Source organism: Gnatocerus cornutus, chromosome 6 (genome assembly GCF_029298725.1).
Source record: "Gnatocerus cornutus isolate USDA-ARS CGAHR chromosome 6, icGnaCorn1.1, whole genome shotgun sequence".
Classification (NCBI taxonomy): domain Eukaryota; kingdom Metazoa; phylum Arthropoda; class Insecta; order Coleoptera; family Tenebrionidae; genus Gnatocerus; species Gnatocerus cornutus.
The window spans coordinates 17,697,284-17,719,904 of record NC_142238.1 but is presented as its reverse complement, the minus strand read 5'-3'; the positions used below and the strand labels follow the sequence as shown (position 1 = coordinate 17,719,904).

The 22,621-nt window shown below is 34.5% G+C and overlaps 1 protein-coding gene across 1 annotated transcript in view; it reads right to left on the bottom strand.

Annotated features, from left to right (window-relative positions):
- Positions 1-960: 960 nt before the first annotated feature.
- Positions 961-22,621, bottom strand: part of LOC148173560 (trace amine-associated receptor 8c) — a 33,679-nt gene continuing 12,018 nt past the window's right edge. The window contains exons 4-7 of the mRNA XM_088038750.1: positions 22,247-22,363; positions 15,420-15,713; positions 5,152-5,406; positions 961-1,226 (exon numbers count right to left, since the gene is read on the bottom strand). Coding sequence (XP_087894876.1) covers positions 969-1,226; positions 5,152-5,406; positions 15,420-15,713; positions 22,247-22,363 — 924 coding nt within the window. The 3' untranslated portion in view covers positions 961-968. The remainder of the gene's footprint in view (positions 1,227-5,151; positions 5,407-15,419; positions 15,714-22,246; positions 22,364-22,621) is intronic.

Genomic DNA, 22,621 nt, shown 5'->3' with positions numbered 1-22,621 from the left:
TTCGGAAGTGAACAGGTTCCTGTCAATAACTTTTTGCAATTTGCAGCAAGTTGTTCTTGCCCTTGACTGAAATAGTGTTGTATGATAAATTGGGATAATTGTGATTTATGTAAGGTCGACGGCCTTATACATTTTGTAAAGGATGAGTGGAAATTTTGATGGAAAAACTGAGCAAAGTTCGAAAATAACACTGCGAATTCGACGTGGGCTGGTTAATAAACACAACTTTGTATAATTCAAAACATGTTCTTTGTGGTCTCTCTCGGCAAGATAATTTAACAAAGCAATTGTTATGTTGGATATAATAGACAGCAACACGATCGTTTTCAGCATTTTTATTTGAATAAACAAATATCACACTCGAATAAAGTACGTCAAGTTCGTAATCCAAATTACGTATGTCCGTGTCGGCATTAAAAAATCCCTAGTATTTACATTTTACATTCTATAACATTCTGTTTACATTTTCGCTATCATAAATGTACATATTTGATATCAGTTTTATGAATTATCATATTGCTATACAGTTATTATTATTGAACACTAAACACGTTAGGTGGGTTTCGTCCAAAGTTGAAGGCGTCTTTTTTCCCGCATCGTCGGTGATATTCACCAAATTTTCATGTATAAAAATAACGCGTTTTACGACTGACAGACGAAACAAAATAGAGAAAAACGCAGTCCATGTAAAGTAAAGCGCCGGATTAAAAATCTGTCTGTAAATCCCTGTTGAAATTAATAGCGCAACGTTGGCCCTCATCATTTTTCACGCGACTGTACCTTAGAAGGACGGTGTTATTACAAGTCTTTTAGTCCGAGCATTTACGCTAGTTTTTTTGTCAACTAATGGTCTAGTCTGTCATCATTTTGACCGCACAGTTTCATTTGGACAAAGTGGCGGTTTCGCAGGAACTTCCCATGCTATCCGGCGCCATTAAGTCAAATGTCTGCGTGGTCTTGTCTAATTTTCATAAGTCGGGGACTGCTGTATCGAACACTTTCATTTCTTGTAAGCCGTTACATCGCTCCATGCGGGGGTGAGAGTAAGCCCTTTGCAGGGCTTGAAGGGAACTCGACGATAGAGTTCGTTCTAAAATTTCGCCCCAGTATTTTTCCGAGAGACCTTCGAGATCACAGCCTTGGGTGTGGAGGACGCCGGAGCTGCTGTTGCTGCAGCAGTGCTGCTGGTGGTGCGGTTTTGGCTCTTTGGACTTCTTACAAAAAAACTGCAAAGAGAACAGAAAGTCTGAAAATTTAGCTTGTTAGTCAGGCTTTTAGCTCCTCATATTCATCTCCGCCGAAACAATACGAAAGTTTGATGAATTAGGAGGATCAAGAATCGTCGGGATCTTAAAATCTATGCAATTAAAAGGATCTGAAGAAATGGAGGCACTTAAGGCTCTGTTCTACCCCGGCCGAAGTGCATAGGAAATAGCGCAAAACGCCATTACTTTTTATTAGATAATATAGAAATGTACACGGGAAACTCTTAAATTTTCTTATAAATTTATTTAAAAAAAATTAAAACTGAAAAAACGCCATGTCGTTTTACGGGCACAGTTTTAGGAATTTTTGCTTGAACTACGACTCGATAGATGAGGGATTTTATTCTACATCCGGGAAACTCTTTGGTTTTTTTCCCACATGAATAGTTTCTTTAGAAAAAAATAAAATGTAATGTAAAAATGATCCCCAATTTTCAAAAAGTCGGCAACCAACACTTCAATGTTGCCATGATTTACAGCCCCTCACAACAGGGGGTCTCTAATCCTAATCACGGTTTGACGACTACAACTCGGCCGACCGGCGATTGACCATTGGGACCCCAACTTTATACCTACTTTTTACATACCAAGAATTGAAGACTGCCGCATCTGAATATAATAACATTTTAACCCTCATGCAAGATTTCTAAAAATAAATTTTAATACATTTTGTCGACATTTTAATAATTAGATTAACGATTGCAAATGATTTTCAATCGATAATATAATTAAAAAGTCACTGTTCAGAACCTTTTTTTTTCTCAGTTGAGTGTAGTATTTTGAGTTTAGATTTAGTGCAATCAAACTCATCTTTGTTGACAAAAAATTCGCTTTTGACTCTTGAAGTAGACCTCAATTAATAACTTGCATTACAACATTGCATTTAAACAGTCTATTCTATATAGGACAACGGATTAATTGCATTTCATACATTGATTGTTATGGATTTTATTGCATATTTGGCCATTTGGTCCTTTACCGCAGGCAGGGTGGAATGTTTTCTCAAGTAGCCATAAGACCAAAAAGGTCAGCACCGAGTTGTCTCCCATACATGACCGTCAGGTTAAAATAAAAAGATTAGACGATTGAAAGCTTTTTAGCGCTACCGTAACTATTTGATTTTTAGATACCAGCATAGCTCTATATTGTTACTTCTGTGTTTTGGTAATTTCCCCAACTTTGTTAAAATAATTACCCAAAACATGATTTTACATTTTCAATGATTTCTTTATACATATCTCAAATTGTGCTACTGTAGCAACTTTTTAAACTTTTCCAAAATGATGAAAATATTCATTGAGGTGGACATTTGTTCTCAATTTTTGAAATATTTAGTTATGTCAAGATATGTAATTTTTTAATTTTTCGTGATGCGTAGTTTTTTGACGTCCACGTATAAAAAGTAAAAACAAATTAGTGTCAAAATTTAAAACTCCAGTATTACTTAGAATCCTTCTAGATCGATGGATATTCTTTACCTACCTGTAATATTTTGTGTTATTCGGAAGTACCCAAATATCCATTTTAAAATTTGGGAGAATTGATTTTATTACATACCCGTGGATTCGTTGAAACACAAGAAATGAGAAGATGAACTAATATCTAAATCTAATTTATTTAAATTTATTTTCAATTAAAACACTGCGTGACAAAGTTTTAGTAGCCAAAAAACTGTTATGTTCTATAGGTAGCCCACCTTTTGATAAAACATATGCCGGTAACCGCAAGTCAATACCAAATTTTATATTTAATTTTAAAAGTAAAATTTTATGACTTTGTAAGTTTTAAACATTTTTGTTTCCAAAATAAAAGTCTGTACATTGTCAAATACAATCAATTTAAAATTATTGTAAAAAAATCGAATTTTGTAATAAAGAGTAAAAAAATTGTATCAAAGTTGGCGGCTAAACAAGTTATGATTTGCATATATTTTTTTTAATTTTAGTTTTTTTATGTGTATTTTAAATATTGATAACCATACATACATTAAAATCATAAGTAAAATAGAAAAAGAATCTCTTTTCTATGTTTTTTTTAACTACTTATGTTAAAAATTGTGAAGGTTTTGAGGCAAGGATGTCCTTTGGGTATGTACTTTGTTTGATAAACAAAATCTAGATAAACTCTAATCCAATATTGCAAACATCAGGTAAATTGCATCCGGTCAGGTCGCTCCATAGAGTCATACCATTCAAAACAATTTTGTTTCATTCAACATTTTTTATTCATTGATGAACTTTTAAATTCTAGTGAAATAAGAAAAAAATAAGCATAAATAATAAAATATGTAATAAGAAAAATAATAATAAATTACTATTTTATTAAATTTCATTTTCTAAATTTTACGTCCAACACCGTGAAATAGTCGAGAAATTAATTCGTGTGTCATTGAAAGACTTGAGTTGAAAACATGACTATAAATTAAATGAATTTTCATACTACATAGTTGTTTCTATAATTTCATACATCAAGCATTATGAAACTTCGATGTGCTTGTACTTATTAGCACTTTTAATAACCCTCTTCTAATTGTAACCATTTTATTATCCTCTGTGCGAAACAAGCAGGTAAAAATTTTAGAAGAAATCCCTTGATTTACAACTTCCAAAGCTGGTCAAGAAACCGCAAATAAGGGTACGCTTATAAATCAACCTAGTCGTAAATTATCTGCAAAGCTCAGAGCTTCGATTAAAAAATTTTTAGTTTATCTCACTCATAACTACACCAATTTTAATGATATCGATTTAAATTTAGCGAGAAAGTGATTTTGAAAGTATTCTTTACTAATTCTAAGTTTAAAAATTCACAAAAATCGGACATAAACTTCTATTCGTAAAACTACCCCTAAATTATCGAATTTTCATGTCCTTTAACTTTTAAATTAAATGTTTTTTCAAATGTTTGATTCTTAGTTTTAGAAGAAAATATGAATACAAGCAGTTGAGAATAAGAACGAAACTGATACATGAAAAAATAAGCGAAATATTTAGACCATACTTTACATGGGATTCTCCATAAGAAAAATGTCTTGGCACTCGCCTTAAACTAACGAAGCTCATTCACCTAAGGGAAGATCCCATTGGAGCATTTAAATAATTTGAGAATATCAGGGATTTATCCAAACATTCGATAAGTTGATTGTATTATAGAAAAAACCATCGAAATCGAGAGAATTGAAATACCAAAAATCAAAGAATGTTGAGTGGATTTAATGCAAAATCCAAACGTTTGAAAACATGGAAAACCTGCGGAAGCTGGACATAAAATTGAAGAGGCATCCAAATAGTTCAAATACTGTTTACATCAAACAAAAAAACTTCACCATTTTTTTGTTCGTGGAAAACACTTCAATACGACAAAGCTAAAAAGAATCCCAACAACCAACTTCTCGACATCGACCAACGTGTTCACATCGCTACAACTTCTTCAACACAGCTTATTTTAATGGAATTAGTGCGAGAAACTTGTAAGGATGATAAATCTCCGCATTCTGTATTTACCATCCACGACGGAAAAATGGAGCAGAGAAAGAAAACGTTTTTTGATATTCTCAAACCTTACTATAAAAATATAACCAATGATTTATGACAACGTCTGCGGTTTATTATAAGGGAATAAAAGATACAAATACTTGACTTTTGTAAGAAAAACTGCGACGTAAAATGGAAATTGCCGTTTTCCAATTTTAATTAAAAGCTGCGCCGCAATGACGAATAGTTCGCAGAGAACCACGAATAAATTGAAAAAGCTAATTTAATAATTCCGAACTATGCAACCAATTTTACGTCGTAGTATTATCGTAAAATTGCTCGCTTTATTGTTATCACGCTGACGTGAGAACCGTTTTCTGACTCTATAATTCTGTTTATAGTGTAATTGGACTTACCCTACTAAACAGCAGCTCTCGGCTGATCCTCCGGAAGTTATTGTTCAACAGCCAGTACAAGAACGGATTCCAGAAGCTGTTGCTTAACGCTAACCAAGTCGCCAAGAAGTCGAGAGCTGCAGGGGCTCTCGTTCCAGTGCACGCCGCGACGACTTCCTGGATGGTCCACGGAGTAACAAGAACGATGAACCCTAAAGACATCGCTGCCATTGTTCTGGACGCTGTCGTACTCAAGCGTCGTTCTTGCGTCACCAACTGGAAAACTTGACTCTCACAGACAAGTGTTTCTCAACAATTAAAAAGTGCAAACAAAGAGATGCGAGTGATAACGAAGAGGAATTGTGTTTCCTGTTGCTAACGTCGCGTCGTTTTTAAATCTGGAATAAAAATTTATCATCCGGATTGGGGAGAGAAAAGTAAATCTAATAATGGTGGAAAGGCTGCACGATGCAGGAAACCGCCACGACCTCTATTCGAGATGTTTACAGGAAGCAATTTACATATCTAGAGTCTATAGTGTCTTAATTGTGGCGGTTTTAGTACACAATGGGATTAATTTTGCGTTGTTTCAAGTTTGGAAGTTTGAACCAACTAGAGGGTGGTAAAAATAATTCCCACGGGCTGTTTAGGTGCATTCTTCAAAACAATAGACGTCAATCTCCTCCTTTTCATCCCCAAAACCATAAATAACGAGAAGCACAATCGCATTTTTTTACGATTATGTTTATTACGTGTTATAGCTAGATAATTTACGACGTTCCACTGAGAGTTTGACGGACGATTTGTTATTTCGAGCTGCAGGAAACATGCTGAATTATGCAGACAGCTAAAGGCGATAACCAACACTGTAGCTTTTGCTGACCTTTGTTGTTTTAGCTAAATTATTTTAGTCAGTGGTTCGAAATAGTTAGGATGGCGGTTATTAATGTTGACGGTACGGTGAACCGTAACGCGATTTCAAATTTAAATATTTGCATCCGCTGCGTTGGATATACGACAGGACATCTGTCTCATTATAAAAGGATAACAACATTCATCAAAAGAGCGATCGGAAATTAAATCCTGTTTATTTGCATTAAGTAAGAGCGCTGGGAGGAACGGGAGAATTTTTAATAGTTTAATTTTAATAACGGGGCGACTTGCAGCGGGAAATTTGCATTTTATTAAAAACTTAAGGAAGTTGCATCTTGGACTGGAGGGAAGTTGTGCTCATTTTAAATTGGAAAAACGAGCCGTAATTAAATTATTAGTTTGAATTTACATTTCTTGAGGTTCTGGTCTGTTCGGCAAAACACATTTTCTTTAGAAAACTTTGAGAACGTTGAAATGTAACCATAGGTCGAACTTTCCAACCGGGGGACTAATATTATTCCCCATCAAACATTTCTAAGCCCAACTCTGGGACAATTCGCCATATTCCTCCAAATTCCCGCAAGTGTGCTCAGCCACAAAATACGTTTACAATCCCTTTGTCCCAAGAAAAACAAAGAATCTGTCTCATTTGCTGATCGATTTTCCGTGTTTGTAAAGCCCATTTTAGCTATCAGTCATCTTTATCAATTCACAAGTTGACGCCAGTTGATCGATTACGAGAATTATTCCCAGAAAAAACCGTTTTATTGAATTCTGTCGTGAAATTACTGAGGATATTGTTGACAAAGATGTACTCTTCTTTGAAGGATGCGCTCAGACGCGTAATTACCACAAATACAGTTACACAATCCTTGTTAGTTTAAGAGAACTTCTCCCTAATTTCGTGTCAACCGCAAGAGCAGGATCTGAAGATCTCGACGGTAATGATGTTAAATCAGGTCGGTATTAAAAATGCTCGCTTTGCAGAGGAGATGAGTATTTCTGCTGCGACGCCATCTCAAAGCTAAAACGTTAATAATGAAGATGGAGGAATTTTAGTTAAATTAACGCGTTACGACATAAAATACTACTTATGCAATATTTTAGCTGCTTCGAAAAGTAACTTAGTTTCGTCACGAACTTCGCTGCCACATTAGCCGTTTCATTACAATTTTCTGTGCAAATTGTATCATTGAGAAATCTCCAAAGCTCGATGCTTACACTCAAGAGATTTCCCGAAAAAGCATCGAGCTCGTATAAAGCCAAAACCGCGATCCTCTTTCGTTGTGTTGCATTTTATTACCCACGATTTTATTTTTATTGCTGTTTTGAAATAATCTCCAGAGCATCACCCCCGACGTTCTATTATTAAAACTCACCCTGCGTATCATTTTTTCTCTACATAACTTGTGACTTTATACTTAATCAGCTTGCAACTTCATGTCATTTCCCTGTCAGCAAAACCCGCTGTAAAAGTAAATCGCATTAATTCCAAATCCCTGATATTTAAAGTGCACACAATGTAATTTATCATGTCGGTGACATTTTCACGCATATGTAACTTGCTTCGAAAATATAATTTATATCCGAAATCGTGTCTATATTTCCGGTGAAAAATCGACATGTGTCGCGGTAAGCTGCATCGACAAAACGTAATTAGTTTGTCCGCTCGAGTTGATAATTGTCGCTTCTTCTTAGGCAAAGATGACGTCGGAAGGGTTCTGCTCTCGGAGGATTTACCTGACGTTTCAGGTAACATGTATCGTGAGAGGATGTCGGAAATGGAACGGTCTACACTGACAAAATTCATTTATTTGCTATTCCTATCGGAGACACATCATGAATATGACATAAATTTAACTGGATTAGGAAAAATACAAAATGGTGGATGCGCCGGGCGTTTTAGTTTGAATTTCAGGACAGTATGTTTGATAATATTATAAAGGGAACGACAGGAAAGTCAGTATCACCGCCCTTCAACAAAACGAAGTTCTGGAGAGAATAAACAAGAGTAGAGATGACACGTTCTCTGTTAACACAATCCTACTATCACGTTTCTCTCCGAAACTAATCTAAAATGTCCTAAATATGATTACAGTTATTGATTGAACGTTATTTTAAGTTCGAACGAGATCTGAATGAATTTCCGCAAAGGGCATAATTTGAAACTAGATAAGTGTCCTTAAATTTGAGCGAGGATAATTAATAGTAATTATTAGAGACACTTATTGTACCACAAGGACTATAATAAGTTTAATTAAAACCACAGTGGGATTTATGTACAGGACAGTTTGCATTTCTCGTTTGATCTCTGTAGATTTTGTAATTAGTGACAACACCACTCACTAGCTCGTAGCGATTACCAATTAACAGATTTTTTTCCGAGCTAAAGAATTTAATTAAGTGTCTCTGTCTCAGTAGAATTCTTCGAAACTCACTTTCGTTTTAGATTCGAGAAATCACTCGCACAACTAATTTATTTTACGAAATTATCGCACCAGTGGAAGAAGAGTAGCACAACAATATCATGTTAATTTATGCAGCCTCAGGCGACGAAACTTTGAAAAATTCTCCAACAAAGCGAACATTCATTCGTTCTATTTTATGGAAGAACTTGTTGACGCTATTGATTAAATATCTTTCAGTAAAAAGTGTCCTCTTTAAGATCGTTATCGGTCCTTCAACTCGAAAATTTCCTTCACGTGCAGACATATAAATTCATAACAACGGAATCTCGTGGGCTATATAAACAAAATCCCCCGATTGAGCAGATGTTGGGTCTATAAATATTTTGGATATTATAACGATTTTTCCCGAAACTGCATTAGTGAAGTTTGCCAGATATCAAGCTGCTGCAGCTAATGCAACGTTATTGCTTTTGGAACTCACTTTGCTGAAAATGCTGTCTTATAAATTTCTTCAAGTGCAGATTTATTTACGGAAGTTTACTCCACGCCATTTTTGATTTGCGCGTTTCATATTTCATTAGTTTGCATTCAGAGTAAATTGACACTGAATTTTTTATTGGTACTGAACTTATCTTCTTCGTGGAGGGAAATTTCACCACTGGGACGAGACGGGACGGCCGATACAACCCTTTCTTCGTATCGCTGAAACAGATCGTGGAAGCGCGATAAACCGCTTTTATAGAACAAAAAAAACGATTGGAATGCAGCTTTCAAAGAAAGAATTGATTCGGTATTTGGAGTTTTCGGATTTGCATTTTGTTATATCAGCGCTGCGGAGGGTAACAGCGTGATTAAGATTTTATTTTACTGAAAGACAAGTATTGTACAATTGCGTCCAAAAATAATGCAACATTGCTTATTTCCAAACAGCATCGGAAAATGGTAATTCTTCAATATTTGCAAAAAAATTGTTCAAAAATTATTTAGATCTTATTTTGCTGTGCTGTGATGGTAAAAGAAACGTGGTGCGTTTATATCTTTAACTTTTTAAACAGTTTCCACCAAACTTACCGCAAGACCCTGTAAACATAATCACCCTCAAGCGGTGGGTCTTGTCTGATGACCAGAATTGATCCCCAATAAATTACAGCCATTTCGTTGATTCAAATTAACTGGAATTGGGGAAAAAATATTTGGAAATAAAGTTTCAGGACATACAGACAAATACAGGGTCATCGTTTTTAATTTTAAAGATAAAATTTTGAAAATTTGCATACGCTTATAGTTGACAAAGCTCTAGAAGTTGACACAAAAATTTGTTTTGATATCACGGTTTGTTTGACGTCGCGACGCCTAAAAAGTATAATTTTTAGCGATTTTTGAGTTTTTGCGGTAATATTAGCGAATTCAATTTTTTTTCAACATAACTGTAATACAAATATTTGAGTTTTTATTTTAAATCTACTGCAAATGGTGTTTAAAATTTGCGAAAAAAACGCTGTTTTATCAAGTTAGTTTTCAACATTTTGACGGTGCAGTGACAAACTACGTTTACACCAAAATTTCACAAGTCACTTCATTCACTCATATGAAGGTGAATTTTGATTAACTCGGGCATGTTTCACCAAGTAAGACTTTTGTTACCATCTAAAGGATAGATGTCATTTGTGACACAAGTTGTTGACAGACCGGTGTAAACGTAGTTCCCAATTTTGACGTAATGAAATTGAAAACTAACCTGATAAAACAGTATTTTTTCCTCACATTTTGAATACAATTCACATTAAATCTAAAATATCAACTGAGATATTTTTATCACACTTATATTAAAAAAAAATTAAATTAGGGGTTGATTTCACAAACCTTTACAATTAGCTAAAAAATACATTTTAAGGCGTCGCGACGCCAAAACTATAAGTGATAAAAAATAAATTTTTGGGTCGGCTTCTAGAGCTTTGTCCACTATGAGCGTATGCAAATTTTCAAAATTTTGTTTTTAAAATTAAAGACGACTTTGGGGGTGGACACAAGTGTTGCCGGACCCTGTATAGTAGATTAACTCAACGTGTGAAGTTGAGTTTTGTTTTAATCTAATGTGGACTTGTAATAATAGAGTTGACGAATGATTAAAATTTAGATTAGCTTAAAAGTGTATGAAATTTTTAAAATTTTGCTTAAATTAAATAAAAATTTAATTGTCAATTTTGACATGTCAAATCACTTGCTCTCTTTGTTTTGTAACTTTTTCACTTACTAGTTAGTAGAAACATAAGTTAATTACTAGTGAAAAAAATGAAGAAAATTTGAGTTTCTTAGGTCTCAAAGAATGACAGAAAATGTAATTTTATGTCTAAGTTGAAAAAACAATATTTTATAGCTAGAGACAAATAATTAAAAAAATTATACACCCGGTTTACAGAACCGTTTTTTACGAACAGTTTTTTACGAACAGTTTTTTACGAAACCAAATAACGTTATTGGGGTTTTTACATCTGAAAAACTATGTTTGAAAAACTAAAACTCGAGAAAATGTATAAATTGATGCTTCCTAAATTATAAATGCTAGTTGGCCATAAACAGTAAAACATGTAAACAGCTTAGCAAAATCAAGAAATTTTGAAAAGACCGATTTACCAACACTAGTATTGTTGTCAAATTTTTAACAGCACTAGGATTGTTAAATGTGTCTTTATACAATCTACTGCTAAAGAGATACTGTTACTCAAACAATTTAGAACGCAATGAAATATTTAACATTATGTTAAAGTGACATAAGTAAGTTGCAACTTTAATTTAATTTCAATTAAATTATTGCGTTAATCCGGCCTATTCTTAGTTACTTACTATTGATCAGAATTAAAAATCGGTTGTTCTAAAATTTACTTTTTTTGCAATGAAAATGAATTATATTATAGTAGGAATTTTATAACTTTAACAAATGACGATTTTGAATTTGTCGAATCAAGGAATGGCTAGCCTTCTTTACTCAACATAATTAAAAATTTGACGGCTTTAGTGTCACACTTGTCAAGAAATTTGCAGTCTTGCAGGAATTCAATTAATTGTGAAATCTTTGTCGATTTTTATGGTTTGTGTGTGGACAGATCTACCCTGAATTCAGACAAATATTAAGGAACTATCAAAGTGTTGCAGATTGAATCAGACTTTCATCCAAAATTCTATTGGCGTAAAAGGTAGGCGGAGTTAAACCAAAGTTATAAAATTCTGACTATAAGAAAAATGAACGCTAAAATAATCAATAATTTTAAGAAATAAATTAGAAATTAAAAATACATTAATTAAAATTAATGTTTAATTCCATCAAATGTCAGCAATCAAACTTAAATGCGTGATTAATTTAATCGAATGGGGTCATTGATTAAGAATACAAACAATGCTTCAAAATTTCTTTCAATTTCTTCAAATCATGTTGTTTAGTCGACTCAATCTGCATGAGTTTTAGAGTGAGTTGTAAATAAAATTTGGTTGTCTGACGCACCCCTGTACAAAAACTGACCGCTCAGATCAACCCAAAAGTTCTAGGGGTAAAATGTATTGTTGGGTGCATATTCTGTTCATACCATGGTGCATTATTTTTGGACGCAATTGTACTACATAAACGATTTTTTTTCTTTTCCGATTTGTTCAAACTAATTCAAGTTCTAAAGGATTTAATTTTAGATAATTACAACGATAAATCTAGTGTTTACAAATAAATTTACTCAAACTTTCCGCTGTGACCGATAAATTAAAGTTTGGCGAAAAAATTGATTTGAATAAAAATTGCTCAGAAAATATGCTATTGCGGAGAATCGTTCTCAAACAAATGGTTCTATAGCACCTTATAACTGCACGTCTTGAGCCCGCGTTATAGGCAACAATAATCGAAAATATAGGGCGTATAAATTCCCAATACCCGGAAGATTGATATAAATGTCGCATTTATGTCTCAATTTATTCCGAAAATTAAGCTATTTGTAATCTCAACGCGTTATTGCGTGCACAAAATTCTCGAGTTTGTGACGGTAATGTTCTGTAATACCTCCATGAATAAATCATGCAGTTGGTTTGTAAAATTCCGTTTTATAAATTTTCGGCTCTGGAAAGGAATCATTATTTAAGAAATTAGTCTTTGTAAGCTGAAGATTATTTCTGGAGTTGATTTAAATTTCCACCTGTTGCGACTGGCTCAAGGGTAATTTTTTAATTGTCAGTGTAAATTGGGTGGTTGGAAAGGTCCGAAGAGGGTGAAGGTGTCGCTGTCAAAGACGCAAGAGTGGTAGACCGAAGATTCTAATTTTAGTACGCTGTGGTTTTGACCGTGCACTTTTAATATTGGCTGAAATTTGCGAAAGAAGAATATTTAATAAACGCAAAACAATGCGAGATTTTCTAATTAAAAATTTCCAAGGAAAGAAACAATGGTTTTCCAGTCCGAGTTCCCTAATATGTAGCCAAACAAACGCGGATAATTAACGTCAAGCTGCACTGTCGGAATTTTTCATTTATTTTATACTTGCAGCTTTGTTTGTTCGTGGCGTTAAATTGAATAAAACTACTTTTCTAATACCAGATTTTAATTTTTCCCATTCATTCTTTCCGTTTCTTAAATTTCCATTTGCTCCGACTCCTTCACAGTCTTGTTTATAGTCTGGCTTTCCGGACTGATTGTGCCGTTGGCACCTATTCTGCAAGATATGAGCAAATCTGCCGGGATGTGGGACTGCAATGGTAGAACATACGACTGTGAATTAGCCATACAGAAACGTTATCATATTCCGCTTCCATTATTCATGTTCCACCAGGTCATCAATTTTCCCGTAGTGTTATAAAATGTTAAAGCTTTCCCCGTCTTTTCATGTCTCATAATGCGCGATTCGCGCGCATCATTAAATTCCAACAAAAAATTTCGAGGCTGATTGCGGAATTTTGACGTAAAAAGAACTAAAACAATGGGAAATGGATAGTTTCAGGCTCAGATGGCTCACGAAAAAATATTGTTTAGAAATTGGTTGTTTACTTAGCATTTTCATTCCAAACCACGTTATCAAAGTCGGATTTCACTTTTGTTTCCAAATACAAAAGAATGAAAAAAGTGATCACTTTTTCCCACGCAGCGATCCATATAATATCTCCCATTATTATTCATAAGTCACTCCACAAAGATTAACTCCACTTTGAAACAATAAACAGCATTAAATCGGTAATCCAAACGAAATAATCTCTGGCAAAACAGATTAAACCGCAGCTTTGTTTCGACTGTTTTCTCTTTAATTTGAAATTTTGATGGATCTATTAATAAATTCGCACGTTGGGTAATAAAAGAGTCACTCGCCAGCAGTAGTACGTATAAATAACATCTCATTATTATTTACGTCCGATGCAATTTATGATGAGAATCATGACGTTTCAATTTGATTTCCGACAGCTACAGCACATTAAAAGTGAAGAGTTTCCCTGTTTGAGTGGCGCATAATTTTAATCGAAACGGGGAAATTTTTCCGAGATAAATTATACTAGTTTTTGCGGGAACAATATGTGTTGCTGAAATGAAGATCTTTATGGGGAGGCATTTATCCTGATGCAAATTAGCTGTCAAAATTTGATCCTGCAACAAAACATTAAAAATGGAGTGCTTCGTGTTTTGTCAGCTCATATCTCATCAGAAGGGGATTTGTCCCGAGAAAATCATTTGGGATCATGAATGATAAAATTACTAGGAAAGTCACAGGAAAAAATGAGCGTAATTTTTTCAAGCGTTTTCCGGCAAAAATTGTCTGGTTAATCAGGCGCCTTTACCATTTTTTTTTGTAAAATTAGAGTAAAAAAGTAAAGATGAAAAAGTGGTATTTTGTGATTATCACGCTGGTTATTAAGAGAAACGTATTTTACAAAGAGAAACATGGAGGCTGGAATGTGCTTTATTAGATTTGGAGTCGGGGCCTCTACCATTTTTAGGGCTAATTAAATTAACATCATTTATTGCCTTTTATAATTTTTGAGCTTGATAATTCCATTACAAGACTGACAACTATGTTGTAAATAAAGACATTCAAAACAAAACAAACTGCTCAGGAAATAAACAATTAAAATATTGTTAGCAACAAAAAAAACTGAAGTCGAGACTTCTGATGTACCTAATAGAAATGTTTATTATAAAGCAAAGCATAGAAGATTATTACACTGAACTTCTTCCGTTTTTAAAGTTCATTAACTTCCCTTTTTGCATTTGACTCAAAATGTCTAGCTTCGTCAAAAGAGAATGCGCAATTTAGATGGAGTTTATTAATTTTTAGGGTGGGCGCTGCTCATTATCAAGATGTTCAAATTAGCGTTTTCTATATTTAGGTACAATCAACAAATAACTTATTTTAATAAAACTCTTCGAAGACAAACTTTTTCATCAAACTGGTAAAACTTTCAAGCAATTTTTAATTCGCCCACCAAACTTTGCGTAGTTTCTCCGCAATTGCGGAGAAAATGCAACACATTCTCTGCTAAATAGTTCTGTACTAAGGCGCCAAATGTCCTTAAGCACATTGGCAAGGAATATTGGACCGACTCCAAAATTTCCACCCTTCTTTATTCTCCCGTAATAATTGTCGAACCTCGAGTGGTTATTTGCAATATCAATCAAGAGATTAGCTTCTAAGAGAAATAGTTGAGTCCGGAGTTGACGTAATTATTGACAGAATGATGATGATGTAGCGGTTTGTTCGATGAGAATGAAAGGACGAGAACGCATTTACTCCATCATTAAATCCCTTCGAGAGATCGTTAGTTTTTGCACGACGCTGGAGTCTCAACTATTCGGGCGAATTTCGTAAATAATCAGTAAATACTTTCGGGACAAAAACGAGAGACGTTGTTGGGTTGACAATGCTTTCTTTAAAACAAAGAAAAGACAAGCAGTTTTTAAGATCAATGGTAATAAAGTAATAAAACTTCAAAACACCAAAGCCCGAATAAATATTTAATATGTGGTTTGACGATGGAGGTCTTTCTTACCTTTTCGATGCTCGTGCCGCCGTAGTCGTCCGGACTGGCAATGGTGCTGCAGCCCGCTTTCCTCAGTCTCAACTTGTTCACATGAAAAGCCGAGCCATAGCAATACATTAAAATCATCGTCGTCGGAAAATAAAACCCACAAGCCGCCAGAATTCTTATGGAAGCCCTGGGATAAAACGGTTCACACGCCATCATTCCCGTGGGATTGAAGTAGTAACCTCCTCGGGGGAGCACCAAAATCGAGAAAACAGTCACTGACATTATCCACGTCATGCTTATAATGGCGACACAACCCTGCAACCAAAACAGGATATATAACATTTACATAACGACTTTCAGCCATGTTCGCGACTTGATTTCAGGAGATAAATCTTGCTTTTTTGGGGAGTTCGGTGCAAGTTTTAACAACGATGCGAATGCACGATGTCGGACACTGGAATGGACGCCTTTTCACTACTGACAAAGCGATCAGTTACGGTAGAAAAACGAAAGACGGTTCGATAAAGAGAACAGTGATTTTCCAAGGAGTTATTGACATGATGGATGCGTGATTTAAGGCGACGTTTTTGATGCGGTTTTTTTTGGGGTGATTGGTTAGGGAAATTTATCATGAAGGGCGAACATGGTCCCGCGCCTAATAACTTAAAAAGGTTCGAAATTGCGCGTGCAACGGGGAATTTTAGATAGAAGTTGATTTTTCTTATATTAGATTGTTATAGATTTCTTCAAAATTCTTGCTAAAATTTACCTTTTTCTAATTGAAAAATAAAATGGAGAAATAGAAAACAGTTTTTACTATCTGGAATTTCAGGTTTTTATTAGGTTAAAAAATGTTCGTTTGGAAAAACGAGGATTTCAATTTCCGAGCACTTCCAAAGCACTTTCTAAGCGTGTTAAACACAACATTTTGTACTCTGACAATTAATAGTTAATTATTTTGATTTCTGGTTTGATTTTGAAACGTCATTTACACATTTAGGGAAATTTTATCGATTTGGAGGTCGGTAGCACCACAATCAAATCGAGCAATTAATAAAAAATAATTTAATTTCAAATGTCAGATTTTTGTAATTTTGTAAATTTTTTGTGTAATTTTACATTTTATCATTATTTAGAGAGTGATTGGCTTTCACATCGGCACACGAATTGACACAACTGCCATTTATGCAGTGATGCCAACTAGCAAAATGAATCCAACTATTCTAAATTTCACGTTTGACTGCTTACGCTTCCAAAAACGGATTTTCTTGCCTCAAATGAGTATTATAAATGCCAACAAAAATTACGGAAACGCACAACAGTTATTCGTTTCAAAAGACTAGAAAATGTTCTTTTGGAAATGCAAGAAAAGTGTTGAAATTCGAGTATTTCCAAAAATTTTCCAGGCGTATTAAACACAATATTTTGTGCGTTGACAACTAACCACGCTAAAAACGCACAGAGTGTTCGAAAATCGTCGGACTCAGAAACCCGATGAAAAACGCTCCTTTCAAATGCACGTCAAATGTTTGTTGCCATAAATCATTGTTTCTTAATCTTTTAAGTAAGCCGCACCCATTTGAACCTGAAAATAGGTCTCCGCACTCTGCGTACACTTATGTATAATAAGTTAAGTTTACTCTAAAAAATATGCGAGATATCGATATCAGTTTAGTCACGAATTTTTGCGAAAATTTCCAAATTTCGACTGTAAAAAAATTAAAGAACTGTTTCTTATGTAGAAAATCGCGAGAAAAACGATGGCGCAAACCGCATCTCAATATCTGAAATAGTTTCCGAGATATCGAGGACGAATTGTTTCGTATCTTCAAAAATTTGGCCTTTTGACGACAACCCAAAAATTCAAACGACCATAACTCAGTTATTTGTTGACGAAAATTAAAAATTCTCATGTTTTTGGATTCAGCGTGACATTCTGAGTAAAATGAGCCCCAAATTTGTTGAGTTTGCTTAATAAATAAACGAACCATTGGCCAAAAACGGTTTTGAAAACGTTATTTTAGAGTGATTTTCAATCAATGTTTTCAAAATGAAAACGACGTTTAGTGGCTTTGAATTATACATCAGTCGAAAGAGAAGCTCGAAATCTATCTACTGGCTAAATTTAAGATCGATCGGATAAATAGTTTACAAGCTATGGTCAAAAATTAAAAAAATTAGAAATTTTCATCGTTTGAGGCGGTTTTTTTTTTCGCGAAAATTCGACTATCAAATTTTGGGCTTTTGAGAACACTTTCTAACGTAAAATGAGTCGAGAAAAAGAATGGCGCAAACCGCATCTCAATATCTCAAATAGTTTCCGAGATATTTAACTTTGAAAATTGGGAAAAATGTGAAAAAATGAAAATCAACTATCCGAAACTTTGATCGGCCATAACTCAGTTATTTGTTGTCGGATCAGAATTTAAATCCCAGATTTGGAATCTGCGTAAAATTCTGCGTACACTGATGTGTAATAACTCAAGTTTACTCTAAAAAATAAGCGAGATATCGATATGAGAAATTTGGTATAGTTTTAATCATGAATTTTCGCAAAAATTTGCAAATTTCGACTATTGGAAAATCTAAAAACGATTTCTTATGTAAAAAATCGCGAGAAAAACGATGCCGCAAACCGCATCTTAATATCTAAAATAGTTTCCGAGATATCGAGCACGAATTGTTTTGACCCTTCAAAAATTTGGCCTTCTGGCGACAACCCAAAATTTCAAACGGCCATAACTCGGTTATTTATTGACAAATTTAAAAAAATTATCATATTTTTGAATTCAGCGTGAAATTCTGCGTAAAATGAGACCCAAATTTGTTGAGTTTGCTTAATAAATAAACGAGGTATTGGCCAAAAACTGTTTTGAAAACATCATTTTAGGGTGATTTTCAATCAATGTTTTCAAAATGAAAATGACGTTTAATAGCATTGAATTATTCATCAGTCGAAAGAGGAGCTCAAAATCTATCTACTGGCCAAATTTGAGATCTATCAGACGAATCGTTTACGAGTTATGGCCAAAAATAAAAAAAATGAAAAATTTTCATCGTTTGAGTCGCAATTTTTTTTCGCGAAAAATCAACTATCGAATTTTGGGCTTTTAAGCACTTTTTCTAACGTAAAATGAGCCGAGAAAAACGATGGCGCAAACCGCATCTCAATATCTCAAATAGTTTCCGAGATATTTAACTTTAAAAATTACGAAAAATGACGAAAAATGAAAATCAACTTTCCGAAACTTTAATCGGCCATACCTCAGTTATTTGTTGTCGGATCTGAATTTAAATCCCAGATTTGGAATCTGCGTAAAATTCTGCGTACACTGATGTATAATAACTCAAGTTTACTCGAAAAAATAAGTCGATATCAGAAGTTTGGTGTAGTTTTTGTCATAAATTTTCCCGAAAATTGCGTTTTGTATGTAGTTGATGTACCTATTTTTCGAACATTTAAATAACCACGGTAACCGTTCATAAACGCAACAATACTTTGGCGAATCTCAGAGTGTTAATCACATCAGTCTGACGTCACACGCGCCAACAGACGTCTCACTTTATGAACACACCTCTGTTGGCAGCAAAAGCATTTGCCCTTGACGCAACGTGCCACAATTTGTTTAATCCTTTCTTTTAAACATAATCTTTAATTAATTATTGTTGAATTTGAAATTTAAACCATCTAACTTTGACAACGTGTTAACTTCAAAAATAGCTATGGTCAGTTTTCTCCTAATTTTCTCCCTAATAAATTAAAAGCCCAATAATTTTCATAAGAGGGTGGACTCATAGCAATAAGCTCTAGATTTATTTTGATTTCTGGTTTGAATTTGAAACGTCATTCACTCATTTGGGGAAATTTTATCAGTTGGTAGCACATTCAAATCAAACAATTGATTAACAATTAAAGATTAATTTAAATTCAAATCCCCAGAATTTCATGCTTCCGTAAATTTTTGTCGGAACTTTATTTAATTAGTTTACAAAACGGCACACAAATTGGCCTAATTGATATTTATGCAGTGATGCCAACTAGCAAAACAAAATGAACTATTTTAAATGTCACTTTTAAAGATGACTTTCTTCGCAAATGAATATTATAAATGCTATAAAAAAAAGGAGACGCAGAAATTAAAATTTCTTAAGAGCGATATTAATATTCCAAAAATCCTCTTTACCCAATTAATTAGTATCACTGATTTTTATACATTTTAAAGCAGATTATTTCGCCTCTTATTATATTAAATTACAAAAAATATATGTTGGTTTTTACTTAATTTTTAGCGTAACGTGACGCTAAACAAACTTCTCGTTCTCGCTATACACGGGAATAACAAAGTTTTAAATTAGGGAAATCCTCATTTTTAATTATTAACTAAAACTCGCGTACAACTAGAAATTGCAATTAGGTCGCAAAAAGTTGAAATTTATTTTCTGTAAAAAATGTCGATGTTTACTCCGTCTCCTTTGGTTCAATTTTTTACCTTTCCAGTCCCGAGCAGCTAACCCAATTAAACCAGGAAAAAAAATTACAAAATCGCTCGGAACTGACTGTCACCTAAAATTCCTCGTGTTTTTATAAGACTCCCCAACACGTGAAATTGACACTTTAACTTTAATAACTCCCGCATTGACGTTCCACATTCATTACAATAAAAGTTATCGAAGCGTGCAGACATGTATCAAAACTTTTTGTCGCTTGGTATCAAAGTTTTATTTTACAAATAGAAAAATCGCAAAAGCGAGACAAGAAAATGTACGGGCGTCGATACAGCTGAAACAGAAAAGCGATAAGATAAAAGCCCCCGAACAGATTTTTAATACGTAGCGAAAGAGGCATTAGAAAGTCGCAAGACAATTTGCAAGCGAGATTAACTACACCGCAAATCCAGAATTTGCGATTGTCCAGATGTTGAACCCCGTTCCCCAGTTGAGTTATCGCCGTCGAAACTCCCAGATAAGAGCTTTATCTATAACTGAATTAATTCGGGTATTTTTCGTCCTCGTTCCAGACCGCCGTTAGCACCGGGGAGCGAATTTGCATACTCGCATTATAGCCCCAGTTTTCATTAATGATAAAACAGGGTGTTTTCTGCCGTTAGACACGACGTTAAAAATCTTGGATGAACGACTAACGGCGCTTGATTTGTAATTAGGACGCTCTTATCTGAGCCATTTGCGATCGCGAGCTACAAAATTAGAACATTACTAACAGATAGTGCCGGGGGCGGCGAAAAAATGTCGGAGAAAAATGACCGGATGAAAGACGCAGGATTCTCGGGAGAGTGCTTGATTTCGAGTTTTTTCGATCAGACAAAGAGGGAGGAAGATTGAAGACTTTTCAAGCCGAAAACGCTTATTGTTTGGAGCGATATTTACATTTTTATTCGGTTCAGGGCTATACTTTTTAATTAAATTTAACGGTGAGGTCTGGAACTGCGATTAAATTTACCAGTCGTGACGAAGTTACTGTTTTATTTTCAACAACAAATCGCGAACGTACATTGTACCATAATGTTTACAGAGCGCAAACATGATCCCTCAGATTTCGTTTGAAATGGTGGATGCGCCCAGAATCGCGAAAATTTTCAAAACAATTCGAAATAAACCCCATTATTTTTACCCTTCATTGAAAACAAAAACAACGATAGTTTTCATGATTTACGACCACAACTAATGTTTTAGCCCGCTTAGGTAATAAATTTACTTCGTACTCTTCGGGTTTGGAGGCCCGAAAAATAATTTATACTTCAGACAAAAGTAATTTCAGCGTGATGAAACCTACCTATTATAACTACTGTTATAATTTAGTTTAGCCATTAAACGTTCAACAAGTTCCTGAAAGCGACTTAATCATGTAAGATTTCTTGTGTTTCCGTAATTAAACCCCAAAACAGCCTAAATCTCGCTTAAGTTCCCGCGATTTTGTCTAAGTGCGAAACATCCCCGCCTCCGTTAAAAACCTAAATCTTCTTCACCGAAGTTTCCAGGAAATTGTTTCAATAATGAGACGCTTTACTAATTTAATTTATCTCAAGTAATATTTCCAAAAACTCTTAATCAGATCATGCGTCAAACTTTGAAACGAAATCCGATCTTCATTAAAGCTTTCTCGTTAAATAATCTTTTCTGGGTAAATTTTGACACGTTGACTTTAGTTGGGCCACTTCGCGTTTCAATTACGACCACCGAATGTAACTATAGACGAAATTACCGCCATATTGATTTTCTTAATTAATGTCTGCAGTGAACGCGCTGTCCGATTTCGTGGTTTACACCATCTTCTTATCTTCTCCCCGAAAAGTAATTTTACACACTTGTAATTAGAACGTGACCTGACACAGATCCGGAGTGTTACAAATTCGAACAGTTAAGAAAAGTCCCGGCGCATCCACCAAAATTGTAATTCGATAAGTGTGTCGTGTGAACGTATTCATGCTTCGTTTCGCATTCCTTTGCGTAATTAACGTATCCTTGTGTGATCAAAATTATACAAAAGCGTATAATTTGATTTGAAGATGGCTGTTTTATCAATGTTTAGACGGTGTGCGATAATCAAGCGAATTTCCCTAGATCTGTGCATTTCAAAGTCTGTAGTAAACAGATCTGAGTAAACACAATAACACTTTGTTTGGTGCAGAGATCCGTCTCAAATCTGGGTTACCAACTTCTAAAGTGTGTCGAAAAAACACGGCTTTTGAGCTGGACTGGAAATGCATGATTGATGGGAAATTTCTCGGCGACAAAATTAATTTTCGGTTAAATTTAACAATGCTGGTTTGGTCTTTATTAAACAAACAAAGGGTTAAAATTGTAACGTAATTGCAGTTTTTTTAGCTCACCTTTTTGCTGGAATGCTTGTGATACCTCGCCGGATGTAACATGCACAAGTACCTGTCCATCGCCATGCAGATCAAGATTACAGCCGACTGTTGACTTATGGCTCCTCTGAGTAAAGCCTGCAATCAATGAACACCGTCACAAGAATACAAAGCTCATTAAAAAACCCTTTTCTTACACCGCCTGATACATTTTAACGTGAAATTTGCATACTTTTGCCACGACGGTGATGCCATTGCAGTGTAATAAAGTCTCTAGATAAATTAATCACATAAAAGCCCCACATATGAATATAAAAAAGGTTTAGTATGATAAATAACGTCCTAATGTAAGCCGCTTTAATCTCTTTAAAAGACGCTTTTAAGTAAAGATAAATT